Here is a 15750-nt window from a genome sequence, read left to right as displayed (position 1 = left end):
GCACTCGTGCTGGCACAGCTGCTGGAGCCTGCTTTTTTGTTAGCAGGTGTGTCATCCGTGCTGGTGATTGACAGAGATGAGGATTGCTTGAAGAAGTCAGATATTTTTCGCTTTGACATTTTTTCTGGCGCGGAAAGGTGACATTCGCTTTACCTGTTCATATTTTGGCGCTTTCACTCAGTGAAACGTTCACGCATCTCATTTCATGACGTTAACAAAACAAATGAAGCAATAGTCTACTGGTTATAAAACATGCACATAGGATGCAAATTTTACAATCAAAGGGAGAAAAACTGGTATTGTCGCCAATGGCGATCTTGGCAGAAATTTCACTCGCAAATAAATATATTTGCTCGCAAATGCGACCATTTTAGTCGCAGTTTGGAGCCCTGCGGATGCCTCCTGGATACCTACCTGGGATGGTGTTCCAGGTGCGTCCCACTTGGAGGAGACCCCGGGAAAGACCTAGGACATGCTGGAGAGACTATGTCTCTCGGCTGGCCTGGGAACGCCTCAGTGTCCCCCCGGAAGAGCTGGAGGAAGTGTCTAAGGAGAGGGCAGTCTGGGCATCTCTGCTTAAAGGCCTCATTATACTTCTGCGTCGGACCTACGCCGGAGCCTATACGCCGTAGGCAACGTGTTGGTTTTAATTTATACTTCTGTGTCGTTGTCCGCGTTGACGCGCACCTAGGGAGCATGTGAAACCCCGAGGGAGGGGTTCTGGCAGACCAATCACAGCGCTTGTGTCCGCGTAGAATTGACGCGTTGTTACATTTTTGGAGAGGTGCACGTCAGGGTACGCCGTAGGGTACGCGTGCTAGACACAGCCTACGACGTAGCTACGGCGGCAGTTCAACGCAGAAGTATAAATAGGCCTTAAGACTGCTGCCCCCACGACCCGGCCCTGGATAAGCGGAAAAAGATGGATGGATGGATGGATGGATAAATGCTGTTCTTTTGACATTTCTATTCATCAAAGAATCATGAAAAAAATTTATCATAGTTTCCAAAAATATTAAGCAGCAAACTGTTTTCATATTTCCTAAGGATCATGTGACACTGAAGTAATGATTTAGAAAATTCAGCTTTGACATCACAGGAATAAATTAAAATTTTAAATATATTCAAATAAGATTTTAAATTGTAATACCATTTCACACGGTTACAAGATTTACTGTATTTTTGATCAAACAAATTCAGCTTTGGTAAGCATGAGCTCTTTATATTAAAAAACACGTGTTCCTTTGTGCACTGGCTAAGGAGCATGAGTCAAACTGAAAAAATAAAACCAAAGTTATGTAATCTTGTTAAAATGGATTTCATAAAATTGGTATCGAAAAAAGTATCGTTAGGAACCGGTATCGAAACTGAGGTATCGAAATTGGCACCGGATCGAAAGATTTTGAACAATACCCAGCCCTAGGTATGAATCAGGTCACGATTGCTAATAATAGATATCACACGCGAGTCCCGCGGATATAAAGGAAAAAGGACATTTCCTTCTACCGAACTACACGCAAGTGCTGAATTACTGCTCACACAGGTCAGTTTATCAGACGAATTAAACTTGAGGAAACGCAGCGCTGTTTCACTTGGTCTAACGTTACACTATCACACTAAACTGCATTTGAGTGTGGTGAAAGTTATAATGTTATTCTATGTGTTAGTTCGTTTTCTATATGAAACTAGCAGTAAGCTAGATCATATTCTAACATTTCATCATGTTGAGCTTTATCATAGGTGTGATTGGCAAAGGACAAAAAAGCAGGAAAATATACGGCGCACCTATCATGACACCCCCCCCCCCCACACACAGTTACATAATTTATATACATTTAATGAAAATACAGTGCAAACGTCCTATATATTATATTATATTATATTATATAACGTCCTATAATGGTAGCCTAATGCCATGTTGGTAGATTGCCACCTGTAGAATTTCCTTTTGTTGAAAGCCAAGATAAAAGTAAAAAGCTATTATTTTGTGTAGATCCATGTCCGAGGCAGTTCGACTTAACAAGTGCATTTCTTTACACACGCGCCAGCGCGCGCGCGCAGTGAATTGGAAACACTCGATCTGCACCAGTGGACGCGCACCGTTATGAATGCCTGTGCAGCGATGTGAAACAACGGCAAGCACACACGCAACTTCTACGGAAGACTGTATTCTCGTACTGTTTCGACTTTATTCTCAAAATGTTTCGACTTTAATCTCAAAATGCTAGATTTATTTATTTATTTTTTCTTTACAGATTTCTTTCTTGTTTTTTTCGTTGCGGTTCAGGGCTTCCGTAGGCTATTCTGATCATGCTATGACATTTTCTCGTTGTGCAGCTGGCTCTAGTGGCAGTATTTTCTAACCATGTCAGAGGAGTTTTATGCGTATGCGTTTTAGAATAATGTCACTTGCCAGGTCATGTTAGGGGTAGACTACAGAATTTATTATACTTGTCAAAACGAAAATAGGAAACTCCACTATGTCTCTCTTTACATTTATTTTGTCCCGTTGTCGGCTTCATCTAAGAAAATAAATAGTTCGCCCCACACGTCCAAAATTCAAAACGTTGTTTGGATGAGAAATGTAAAAGATATCGTTAAATATATCGGTAAAAGAAGCACTTAGAAGGTTGTGGTTTAAAAATAAACATTCTGACATAAAACACTCTATCAGCTACACTGTTTACTTCTGAATAATATAAACATGATAAATCCATTTTCTTTACCAAGAAAGTGGCAAGATGAAAACCACTATTTTCTAGGGATGCACCGAATATTCGGCCACCGAAAATTTTCGGCCGAAAATGGCCCAAAAGTGCATTTTCGGTTTTCGGCCGAAAGACTTTTATCACCGAAACAATACGGCCGAAATGTTGTGATGACGCAAACAGCAGACACCGCGACCTGCACGTGCTTGTCTGAAGCAACATTACATATCTGCGGTGTGGACGTATTTAAATATATCTAAGAGTGACCCACGGACAGCGATTTTCAAAACACAGACATCCCAAGTCTTCCGGAAGTTCCGGGAGTCTCCCGCGTATTGATACCGGCTCCCTAATGCCCGCAAATTAGTTTAAATCTCCCGGAATCGCGAGCGAGCATGAGCGCGCATACGTAGCGCGCGCGGCAGAGAGAGGGAGCGAGAGACCTTTGCGTGTGTGTGCAGAGCAGCCGTCATTTCTCAGAGGTTTACCTGAGCTGTTTATGGTTTTTGCAACTCACGTCCATGAGCATATAACTGCAGATATTATTTTGGGCTATGGCAGTATTGACCTAAATGCACTTTGTTTTTATGAGAGAACATTTCATTTTTAAACCTTTCTCCAGGCCAGTAGGCTTTTACATTATTATTTAATGTACACATGAGTGGGGTCAAGTTAAACATTTAATTTTATACTTTGCAAATGCTAAATAAATATTTGCATAAAATTTTAATGGATTTATTCTTTGAAACTTTAATATTAATTTATGCAATTGCAATGCCTTGATTTTAGTAAACTTAGTACACAGTCATAGCCATAAATGCAATGGTACTAACAATAATTGCCATAATTTCTTTCGGTGTTTCGGTTTTCGGTTTTCGGCCTTGGTTTCCTCTTTTTCGGTTTTCGGTTTCGGCCAAGAATTTTCATTTCGGTGCATCCCTACTATTTTCTGTTTTAAACTTTCACATAGCATCTTTAGGTTATAATAACATAAATAATTCAAATCCAGATTTAGATTTTCAAAGATTTATTATAAAAACGGATAATTTTTTTCCCAAAAATGCAATAAATTCATGACACTTTTTTTTTTCAAAACGCAATTAATCCATTGAATCAATATAAAAGTTATTTTTCATATTGAAACTGTTAAAAATACACAACAAAGTAAGTTGATCCACATATGACAGCCTCTGAACTCGGTCAATACTAATCTTATATAACGCTACAGGCACTGGACTAAACATACATCGCTAAGAAATACCTCCTGAACTTTTTTGACGGCGATCAGCTGTAAAATGGCTTGGTCCTGCTCGGTTTTCGTTGACTTTGAGTACAAGAATTGAAAGTTTTTTAAAAGATCCCCTGGGGTTAACGTGTCAGCGTGACAGAAGTTTTATGCTGTCGCGTGAGAACAAGCATCAGTCGGCATTTCTCTTCCTCCCGCGTGCCTCATCTTCTTAATCTCCTCACGTAAATGATTAGATTTCGACGGCTTACGTTTCTTCCCTGCGGCAGAAACCACCAAAAGGAAAGGAGACTGGCGTTTGTCGCGGTTTGGAAAGAAAGGGAGAAAACATGGCAGAATAACACGGCGGGCGGTGTATGTGTGGTGAGCTGTACCTCCGGGAATGGTGTAAAAAAATTAAAATAAATAAAGAAGTGTCGACGCAAAAAATATGACGTCGACGTTATCGACGCACCGCTACAGCACTACGTTACGCACTACGCGGTTGTCCATGTCTGTCGCCATGGTTACGTCATGCTATGGCAGTACGAGCGGAAACCGAGGATAACGCGGATATTGCGTGATTGACAGGCGACATTTTTTTCCGGGACAGGAGATTATTTAAAATTGGAATTTCTCTGAAATAAAAAATATTTGGAGACTTTTGGGATATTGCAAGTAGACAACTGCAGGAAATATATCACACTGTGCAAAAAAAAAAAAAATCTTACATATTGTACCTTTAAATGAGAACACACACAAAAATAAATAATAATATTATATATATATATATATATATATATGAAGAGTTCAGATGCAAAAGCCTCTAAGTGCCATCTGAAATTTTCTTCTAGAATGATCATTTTTATCAAGCCTGTATATTTAAGTTCAGTAATTTCACTTAAATGTCAATGAAAATTACCTATTAGTTGTCATTTAAGTTAAATTACTGAACTTAAATATACAAGCTTGATAAAAATGATCATTCTAGAAGAAAATTTCAGATGGCACTTAGAGGCTTTTGCATCTGAACTCTTCATACACACACACACACACAAAGCACTATTGTTATTCTTACACAACAACATGGAAGAAGCTGGATGATCATTTAGCTCATCCAACACATTATGCAAATTATATGTTTATTGCATTATGATACCGTATATACAAAGCTCAGCCATAGCTTTAGCATTGAGGTCTTATATTATTTGTGGGGGTGCTGCTTCTGTACTTATTTGCTTTATATATCCAGATGTATTTCTAATATTCTGACCACCTCATGTATGTAAACAGGGCTGACAGAAAAACTATGAAGTGCAACATCACATTATTTAACTATGACCTCAGGGTTTAATTTACACATTTCTGACTGGTAGCGAACATTAGTGAAGTGTTGGTCACTAAGCTAGCTGCAGTTAACTATTCTCTTCCAATAAACACTAACTAAAGCTGGCTACATAAATACAACTACTGCCTAGATTCATGAGAGGACGGCTGAAGTGTTTAAAAGTGAAAAATACAGTAATTTCGTCAACTTACCAGCGCGCGAGCTTCGGGAACACTGAGAGTGAATGAGGTTCATTGCTGGAGCTGTCGGTGTTTTCTTCTTCTTCTTCTTTCAATTTTTATGGCGGTTGGCAACTAACTTTAATAGTGCATTACCGCCACCTGCTGGACTGGGGTGTGGTACTGGATTCTAACCTTTCCTAATTCTAAAAAATAACTAAATAAATAAAATATATATACATATATATATATCAAAAAAAAAAAAAAAAAACATTATTAAAACATATTTCACCTGAGCTTCTTTGTAGGATTTCTTCTAAGTTTAATCTTAAAGGAACACTCCACCGTTTTTTGAAATAGGGCTTATTCATATACTTTCATACATTTAGATAGGTGGGTAAATGCATTTTTGTCTCAGTGCATGCATTGTTTTAGTTTGACAGGGTCGGCACTAGCTTAGATTAGCACAATGAATGGAATCCTTTGTTGCCAGCTAGCATGTCCTGAGTAAAAGTGATAAAAAAAATTTTTTAAAACCCAAGTAATTACTTCTTGTGGCCTGCGTATTCACAACGAGTACAAATAGCGATGCAGATTAACACTAGATGATTTCTTAGGCAGATATTGACTTGGGACTATATTATTGGGAAGCACAGGCGAAGCACGGCTACTTAGGCGAAGCACTGCTACTTGGGCGCAGAGATATCACGCAACACATGAAATCCCACGACTTCTGTCAACATACCGGTGTGCAACGAGTCAAAACACAGAAGAACAACACGCGTGACCTGCACCGAGTGTCTTCGCTTTTGGATTGTTTTTTTTGAGAAGTTACAGCTACAGTTACAGCAAACATGGTAATTATCTGCGTAGCAAAAGGTTGTGAGAACAAGCAAAGGACATACACGAATGTAATGTTTCACAGAATTCCATTGAATGTGGAACTGAGAAATAAATGGCTAGCTGCTCTAAAGATCTGTACTTCAACGCCTCTCTACAAAATCAGTATCGTGTTTGCAAAGAGCATTTTGCACTGGAGGACTAAGTTACTTTGAAAAAATGGAATATGGGCCCAGAAAGATGGTACTAAGTTACGTCTGAAACAAAGTAACAAATTCAAAGCACAGGCAGAACAAAGTGCACATGTAAGTTGTCTTTTATTACTCTTCCTTATGTTAATCTGTGTCTTTATTCGGTTATAAGATAGATGCTGAGAAGCTGTATATAGACTACGGTTCAAATAACGTTAGCCTCCTCTAGTATAACCTCATGTTGAATTCAACCTGTTTAGCATGAACAACCAAACTAATATAAAAATCGCTGTTATCGTTACCTGTAAAATGAAATGACTGAGGGCTAAGTTAGCTATATTTCTCTCACCGAGTTAGCCTGGTTCTTTTGACTCAGGAGTTTTAGTATAACTACTAGAGAGGAGAAGGCTACAAGCAGTTTACTATACATGTGTCATGTTTAAAATAATCACTTACTCTGTGGACAGCTGTCCATTTGGTCTATTCGGTGTGGGGCGTTTTTTCCAGTTCACTTTATCACACCGGAAAAAAAAATCGAGTACTGCCGGATGAATCAACGCCGTGAAATCCGCGGTAGCTGTGACAACTGCGGGCACGCTCATCTTGATCTGACACGTTGAGCCTGGTTATCGATGGCAGAAACTTGTCCCACTCGCCATAGCACAGACACTCTATTTCAGTCGGCATATTCCCCCACATTCACACCACCAGTTCGGGTTGGTTCTCATCCTCACGTCCTCGGGCTGTTGAGCGATCGCAACCTCCTCCTGTCGTTCTATTTCCACTCATTTTCTGTAAACTCTTGTATATAGGTATGGTTCTGGCTCACACAAAATCAGCCATGTTCAACGCCATTCATGTACTGTTGGGAAAATAACCAGGCAGCTACTATTCACACCGGTATGTTGACGGAAGTCGTGGGGTTTCATGTGTTGCGTGATATCTCTGCGCCCAAGTAGCAGTGCTTCGCCTAAGTAGCCGTGCTTCGCCTGTGCTTCCCCATAATATAGTCCCAAGTCAATATCTGCCTAAGAAATCACCTAGTGTTAATCTGCATCGCTATTTGTACTCGTTGTGAATACGCAGGCCACAAGAAGTAATTACGTGGTTTTTTTTGTTTTTTTATCACTTTTACTCAGGACATGCTAGCTGGCAACAAAGGATTCCATTCATTGTGCTAAGCTAAGCTAGCGCCGACCCTGTCAAACTAAAACAGTGCATGCACTGAGACAAAAATGCATTTACCCACCTATCTAAATGTAGGAAAGAATGTGAATAAGCCCTATTTCAAAAAACGGTGGAGTGTTCCTTTAACTGTTTTCTTTGTAATTGTGAACTTAATCTTTGTCTTTCTTCCTGATATTTAGGACATTGTAATATAACATGCTCTACAGACTCTGGACAATCACATAATTCACAATTGCCATCATCATGCTTCTTTATTAATACCAAAGTCTTATTTAATCTTGTGTGTCCATACCTCATTCTTGACAACACATCCTCCTCCTCTTCCTTGCTTCTGTTCACATTTCTGCCCTTTCCCACTTTACTCTGAATATTATAGAACTGTCTTCCAGTCTGCCCATTGTCCCATAATGTTTGCCATTTACCCTTAACAATGTTTTTAACCATACTCTTGATTTCTGCTTTGCTATAATTAACCTCAATATCTACATTGGGAATTTCCAGCTGCTTGCTTAGCACATTTATCTGGCAGCTCGTGTCCTACGACTCCTATATGAGCTGGCACCCATATAAGAGTTACAGTGAGGAAAATAAGTATTTGAACACCCTGCTATTTTGCAAGTTCTCCCACTTAGAAATCATGGAGGGGTCTGAAATTGTCATCGTAGGTGCATGTCCACTGTGAGAGACATAATCTAAAAAACAAAATCCAGAAATCACAATATATGATTTTTTAACTATTTATTTGTATGATACAGCTGCAAATAAGTATTTGAACACCTGTCTATCAGCTAGAATTCTGACCCTCAAAGACCTGTTAGTCTGCCTTTAAAACGTCCACCTCCACTCCATTTATTATCCTAAATTAGATGCACCTGTTTGAGGTCGTTAGCTGCATAAAGACACCTGTCCACCCCATACAATCAGTAAGAATCCAACTACTAACATGGCCAAGACCAAAGAGCTGTCCAAAGACACTAGAGACAAAATTGTACACCTCCACAAGGCTGGAAAGGGCTACGGGGAAATTGCCAGGCAGCTTGGTGAAAAAAGGTCCACTGTTGGAGCAATCATTAGAAAATGGAAGAAGCTAAACATGACTGTCAATCTCCCTCGGACTGGGGCTCCATGCAAGATCTCACCTCGTGGGGTCTCAATGATCCTAAGAAAGGTGAGAAATCAGCCCAGAACTACACGGGAGGAGCTGGTCAATGACCTGAAAAGAGCTGGGACCACCGTTTCCAAGGTTACTGTTGGTAATACACTAAGACGTCATGGTTTGAAATCATGCATGGCACGGAAGGTTCCCCTGCTTAAACCAGCACATGTCAAGGCCCGTCTTAAGTTTGCCAATGACCATTTGGATGATCCAGAGGAGTCATGGGAGAAAGTCATGTGGTCAGATGAGACCAAAATAGAACTTTTTGGTCATAATTCCACTAAACGTGTTTGGAGGAAGAAGAATGATGAGTACCATCCCAAGAACACCATCCCTACTGTGAAGCATGGGGGTGGTAGCATCATGCTTTGGGGGTGTTTTTCTGCACATGGGACAGGGCGACTGCACTGTATTAAGGAGAGGATGACCGGGGCCATGTATTGCGAGATTTTGGGGAACAACCTCCTTCCCCTCAGTTAGAGCACTGAAGATGGGTCGAGGCTGGGTCTCCCAACATGACAATGACCCGAAGCACACAGCCAGGATAACCAAGGAGTGGCTCTGTTAGAAGCATATCAAGGTTCTGGCGTGGCCTAGCCAGTCTCCAGACCTAAACCCAATAGAGAATCTTTGGAGGGAGCTCAAACTCCGTGTTTCTCAGTGACAGCCCAGAAACCTGACTGATCTAGAGAAGATCTGTGTGGAGGAGTGGGCCAAAATCCCTCCTGCAGTGTGTGCAAACCTGGTGAAAAACTACAGGAAACGTTTGACCTCTGTAATTGCAAACAAAGGCTACTGTACCAAATATTAACATTGATTTTCTCAGGTGTTCAAATACTTATTTGCAGCTGTATCATACAAATAAATAGTTAAAAAATCATACATTGTGATTTCTGGATTTAGTTTTTTAGATTATGTCTCTCACAGTGGACATGCACCTACGATGACAATTTCAGACCCCTCCATGATTTCTAAGTGGGAGAACTTGCAAAATAGCAGGGTGTTCAAATACTTATTTTCCTCACTGTATCTCAGTTCCTGATTGTAACAGATTATTTGCAACTTGTATTATTTCAATTACAATATCCTGTCTTGATTTTGACTGAAAAGTTTTGATGCTGATCAAAGCTGAGCTTGAATCTGCCTTTCGTGGCCTATTGACCTCCACCCAGAGCAGAGCTAGCCACACCGCGACTGTATACACTGCCAAATCATCACTGATTCTTTTACCTACTTTTACTTTTAATTTTGGGATGACATAAGCTACCCCCATTCTCTTATCAATCTGTTTAGATGCATCTGTATATATAATTAAATCCTCTCTATACCTCTCCATTAAATATCTCTGCACCCAATGCTTGTCCATACCATTTCCTTGCTTTTCTTCTGACAACCCCAAAATCAATAGACATTTCTTTATATTCCCATGGTGGAGTAACTGGGAAAGGTACAGTAGTACTTACTTTCAGATCATTAAACCCCATTTCATTTACCTTATCATTAATCACCCAACCAAAACTTCTGACTTGATCTTTCCACGCTCTTGGCATTGCTTCAACACTGATTGACTGATGATTTCCATTATGACCCCTCAAGTTCGCCCAATACACAAGGGCCAGCTGATCTCTTCTAAGGTGGAGAGGCATCTCTCCCATCTCCACCTGGAATAGCGGCCACTGGTGTAGGTTTGACAGCACCACAGCACAATCTTAACGCTTGATTTTGTATCACATTCAACTTACTCAACCATGTTTTGGCTGCAGACCCATATATTACGCTTCCATAATCTAATACTGACCTGATCAAACCTGTGTAAATTGTTCTCATTGCAGATCTACTTGCTCCCCACTCAACTCCGCATAGACACCTCATTACATTTATAGTTTTCTTGCATTTATCAATTATTTTTTGTATATGCACTGCCCATGTTAATCTTTTATCAAACCATATGCCCAGGTATTTAAAGGTGTCAACCCTTTCCAATTCATTATCTGACAATTTTATTTTTATATCATCAGTTATTTTCTTTTTTGAAAAAAACATTGTTCTGGTTTTATCAATTGAGATTCTAAAACCCCATCTAATGGACCACTTATCCACTACATCCACTGCTTACTGTATCTTATTCACTACAAAATCAACATTTCTCCCTCTTTTCCATAATGCACCATCATCTGCAAACAATGCCACATCCACACAATTCTCCACCTCCTTAAAAACATCATTTATCATAATGGAGAACAATAAAGGACTGACAATACTCCCTTGCGGAATACCATTTTCTACCCGATGCCGCTCACTTGTCACCCCTTTTATCGTCACCATTATTGTTCTACCTGACAAGAATTCCTTAATCCAATTGAAAATTCTTCCCTTGATTCCCATATGACTTAACTTAATCAAAAGGCCTTCCTTCCACATCATGTCATATGCTTTCTCAATATCGAAAAAGACAGCCACAACTGATTCCTTATTCACTTGAGCATCCTCTAAATATACTAAAGGATCCATGGTACCTCTACCTCTTCTAAAACCACTCTGATAATTTTGTATCAATCCTTTTGTCTCAACTGTATATACAAGCCTATCATTTATTATTCTTTCCATTGTTTTCCCCATTTGGGATGTAAGTGCTATTGGTCTGTAGTCAAATACTCCTGATCAACGGGGATGTTCTGCAGAGCCTTAAATAAAACCACTTCTTGGTCTTCTCCGTTAACAACCATTTTCCAGCAGAATGGCTTTATATTGGCCGGAGGAATGATTGATGCGGCAGCCAGACGTGTCTGCTAGTGGGTGACAGCTGCAAGGGAAGGTCTGGGCATCAATGCACAGGCCTTTCTCCCCGGATTTACAAAGGTACCCTGCCTCTTCCTTCAGATCCTCCATCATAGCTCTCCCCTCAGATGCTGTGATGATGACCTTGCCGTGGTAATCACAGACAGTGTCACCACTAAAAAAGTTTCTTGTCGCAACCGCTCCTGTAATTAGGAGAACATTACATTTCGAGTTACTGAATATACTTTGCATGTAGACAAACGTTTCAGGATTTTAATTCTAGTTCTTGGTGCAGTTAATGGCTGTTAAAAGGTACAATTTACATTTTTGTATTTTCTTGCCTTGAAAATAACTGAAAGGTTTTCTTACCGAAACCTTTGGGAGGACCACAATCTTTAATAGCAAGACCTGTCCAGGCCGGCTCAGCCACACAGTGCTGCACATAAGGGTCGGTTTCAACCTTCTGCTCTTGACTACCTCCTCTGCTTTGGGGCAATGGGTCGTCCACCCCTCCTGACCAATCAGCCTTGCCACTTTTGCGGCTGAAGGCCTCCGCAGACTGAAGTAACCTGAAAGACAGAATGACAAGACTTTACTCATGCAAGTCATTTGTCACAGTGAATCAGTGTCGAATTAATGGGTGCCAGTGCTGTATTGATGGATTTGGAGACTTACCGAGAAGATAGTCATTCCTTTGAGCATATTGTGAAAGCCGCCATTTATCACAGAACGCTCTGTCTCCAGAACAGCCAGATTCACTCTTAGATGGAGGCACACATTTTTAATTTCTTGTGATTTGAATCCGATTTTGATTCAATATCGATTAATTTGGATAAATATTAGGTACAGATACATGTTAATTTTTCTCAAGAAAAAAAAAATCTCACCTAATGCTGTAAATATAATGCCCTGTCAGCTTTTATTATTATTAAAGGTTAAAAATAACAACTTAACTGAAATATAAAAGGGTTTTTATTATAATGCTATACTATTTTAACGATATATATAAAAAAAAAAAAGTAATATTGTGCACATATTTAGCAAAATACTCCTCTAGCTAATTTGTCTAGCCAACTAGCGTGCTATGGTCATTAATGTTCCTGAGGTAAATGTAACGTCTGTAGGTTATAGTGTTCTCCAGCTGTTATTGAGCTCTTCCACGGGTGAAAAACACTGATTATCGATATTATGTAGGAGGGATATACATTTCGGTAAGTTGTACTGTATCTTTCAACACACCTATTGTTCATTCGTGTTTATTTGCTATTAACTAGTAGTGAAGAGTAAGAGATGATCGGTTCAGGACATACAGAGATCTGTCACGTCACATTTACAAGCGCCAAAACCGTATTTATTGTTGAATTTCGTGATAAAATGGACAGAATCTGAGAGATGAGAGTGTGTTTCATATCAATAGTAGCCTTGTCTGTCGGTGTCAGTCCTCTTTGCTTCATGATTTTCCTCTGCGTGAGAAACTGGATGTGTGTCGTGAGAGCGAGTGAAAAGTGTCGATTTCCTGATTCTCAGCATTGGCAGCCCTGCATGAAGTCAAATTAATCTCCATAACACACCACTGAGGATTTGTTCTGCATGATATCAGCATTGACCAGCAGGTGTCGCTGTGTGCATTCCAAACCTGGAGAAATCAGCCACTTTTACACACATCAGGCTGGAAAGCTTTAAAGCTTCATGAAGCTTCATCTCACCATCACTACCTTCAGGTTCACTCAGCTCAACAGTTATACGCTATATTAGCAATAATGATTATTTTGGGAGACATGGATGAGCTTTGATTGGTGGTTCCCATCATGCACTGCAACATTAGGCTTTATGTTTATTTCCCCAGTGATGGTTGGTTGGTCAGATGAGAGGAAGTTAATAACCACAGGAGGAGCTGATGATGTTTAAAGGAGGAGCTGTAACTATATATAATGAAGAGCAAGACTGACAGAAACAGAAAATGGCTGATAAGTGTGATCTGTGTCTGCTGGGACTGATCATTCTCTCTTCACTTCTCACAGGTAAAGAAATCTGTATTTTCTCTAAAGACATTTAGTGGAATTAGTCTGGAAAGAGTTCATTTGAACATGCTCAGTTTATTCTTGCACACATTCACGTTGTGATCTCAGAGTTGTGTATTGATACACACAGATCATACTGTATTATTCCTGATACTGGACATAGTGTCACTCAAACATCTGATGATGAAGAATTATCTTCATATTAAGAGTGTGTCAGTGATTTGAACAGCTCTCTGATAAAGACTAATAGTTTATTCTGGAGAGTGTGTTGTTTGCTTTAAGTCAGGAAAAATACTATGATTTAAAACTTCTGCTTTTTATGCTGGTGTGTTTTATGTTTCATTTATTAATATATATCATAATGATCACTGAGATATAGGCTACTGTGTTTCAGGAACCAGTGGAGATGATCATGTGTACATCAGTTCTGGTGAAAATGTCCGTCTGTCCTGTAATAATGCTCTTTCTGACTGCAACTCAACTACATGGATCTACATTAACTTATTCAAAGGTTTATGGGGAGTTAAACTGATTATTGGAGGGATAAAGAATAAAGACACAAAGAGACATGAGAGACTGAGTCTGGAGTCTGACTGCTCTCTGAACATCAAGAACGTCACAGAACAAGATTATGGAGTATACACCTGCCAACAATATGTGAATAGAGAAAAACAAGTACCTGATGCTGTTGTTTTTCTGCATGTTCTTCATGGTAAGTTTATGATTATGTGGTCAATTTAAAAAGGGCAGATTCTCCCTTTAAACTCAGATGATGATTGAAGAGTCTGTGATTTGTGTCTTGTGTTCAGTTTCAGTGTCTCCATCATCATCATCATCATCATCATCATCATCTTCATCATCATCATCATCATCATCATCCTCACAGACTGAGATCAGTCCAGGCCGCTCTGTGACTCTCTCCTGTCAGTTGTATTCTATATTCTCCTGTAATGATCGGGTCCGTTCTGATGGAGTTGAGCTGTTGTGGGTGAATCAGGCTGGTGTTGATCTGAAGACATACTCCAGATATCAGATATTATCATCATCATCAGATCAATATGAATGTATCATCACTCTGACTACAACACTCCTGAATGAAGATGTCAACAGAGAGTGGAGATGTCAGCTTACTCGCAGAGATCAACTCGAGACCTCAGTCAGATACACTGTCAAGTATTCAGGTGAGAAAACACTCTTTTCTGACAGATTTGTGAAAACTTCCACAGATCGGCTCTACTCTTTCTGATGGCTTCATACGTTCTGGAGTTGTAAAATATTAGTGGTCAAAATCATAAACTGCATAACAATCCTTATAATCCCCAATATTGGCCTCCTACATGGGTCATACATGATATATTGCATAAATCAGACGAGTGTATTAAAGCCTAGTATGACCCATGTAGGAGGTCGGCTTTAGGAATTATAAGGCTTATGTCCTTCATTCAAGCTGAAGGTTTATTTGCAGAAGCTCAACTGTGTTTCACTCTCATATAAACCAGGAATAAATTATACAGTAGCACAGTAATACAGTTATACAGTAATACAGTACAGTCTCTTCTCAACTACTGCCACTGTAAACTGTGATGATGAACACAAACTGCAGGTCATGATCGATATGAACATATGATGTTTAATAAATAATAAATAGATTTATTTTTGGTGAATAGTCATTCTCCTCCTGACAGCTTGAGAGTGAAGGAAGAAGATAATAGATGACAGACTCATGCACATATTCATCATTTCTGTGATGTGAAGCTCCAGTATTATGTGATGATGATGTTGTGTATATGTGGCATTATGTGTTGAACTGAACTAACAGACGTGATCCACAGATCCAGCTGATACAGCATCAGAAACTGGAGTCAGTGTGACTGCTGGATCATTATACAGAGGTACGACACGTTCATTTATACTGACAGCTTTATAACATTAAACTATCAGTCAGTCTGTAAATGCTTCATCAATAACTGTTGATAGTTGAATACCCTTGACTTCAGTCATGTACAGTTTCTCTTCTTCCTCTCATGTTTCCTGCAGTGATTGTGATTATTGTTGAGATCGTAGTTTTGCTGCTCCTACTGTGATTCTTCTTCAGATCATCTGTGCAAGAAGAGCTGGTGAGTTTTGAGCCGCACAC

The 15750-nt window shown here is 39.6% G+C and overlaps 2 protein-coding genes across 10 annotated transcripts in view; one reads left to right on the top strand and one right to left on the bottom strand.

Moving 5' to 3' along the window:
• The window catches only part of LOC311089514 (uncharacterized protein), a 35082-nt gene extending 29540 nt beyond the window's left edge, over positions 1-5542 (bottom strand). For all 5 annotated transcript variants that reach the window (XM_084124239.1, XM_084124240.1, XM_084124236.1 and 2 more), the window contains exon 1: positions 5473-5542. In XM_084124239.1, coding sequence (XP_083980365.1) covers positions 5473-5515 — 43 coding nt within the window. In that variant the 5' untranslated portion in view covers positions 5516-5542. The remainder of the gene's footprint in view (positions 1-5472) is intronic.
• Positions 5543-13466: 7924 nt separating this feature from the next.
• Positions 13467-15750, top strand: part of LOC311089596 (uncharacterized protein) — a 41373-nt gene continuing 39089 nt past the window's right edge. For 4 of the 5 annotated variants that reach the window (XM_084124368.1, XM_084124367.1, XM_084124366.1 and 1 more), the window contains exons 1-3: positions 13467-13613; positions 14008-14325; positions 14423-14794. In XM_084124368.1, coding sequence (XP_083980494.1) covers positions 13553-13613; positions 14008-14325; positions 14423-14794 — 751 coding nt within the window. In that variant the 5' untranslated portion in view covers positions 13467-13552. Of the gene's footprint in view, positions 13614-14007; positions 14326-14422; positions 14795-15445; positions 15506-15650; positions 15731-15750 lie in introns of all 5 variants that reach the window. The other variant, XM_084124369.1, reaches the window with a different exon arrangement.

This window comes from Abramis brama (genome assembly GCF_963993115.1).
Source record: "Abramis brama genome assembly, chromosome: 1".
NCBI lineage: Eukaryota > Metazoa > Chordata > Actinopteri > Cypriniformes > Leuciscidae > Abramis > Abramis brama.
This window is presented reverse-complemented; position numbering and strand designations above follow the sequence as displayed.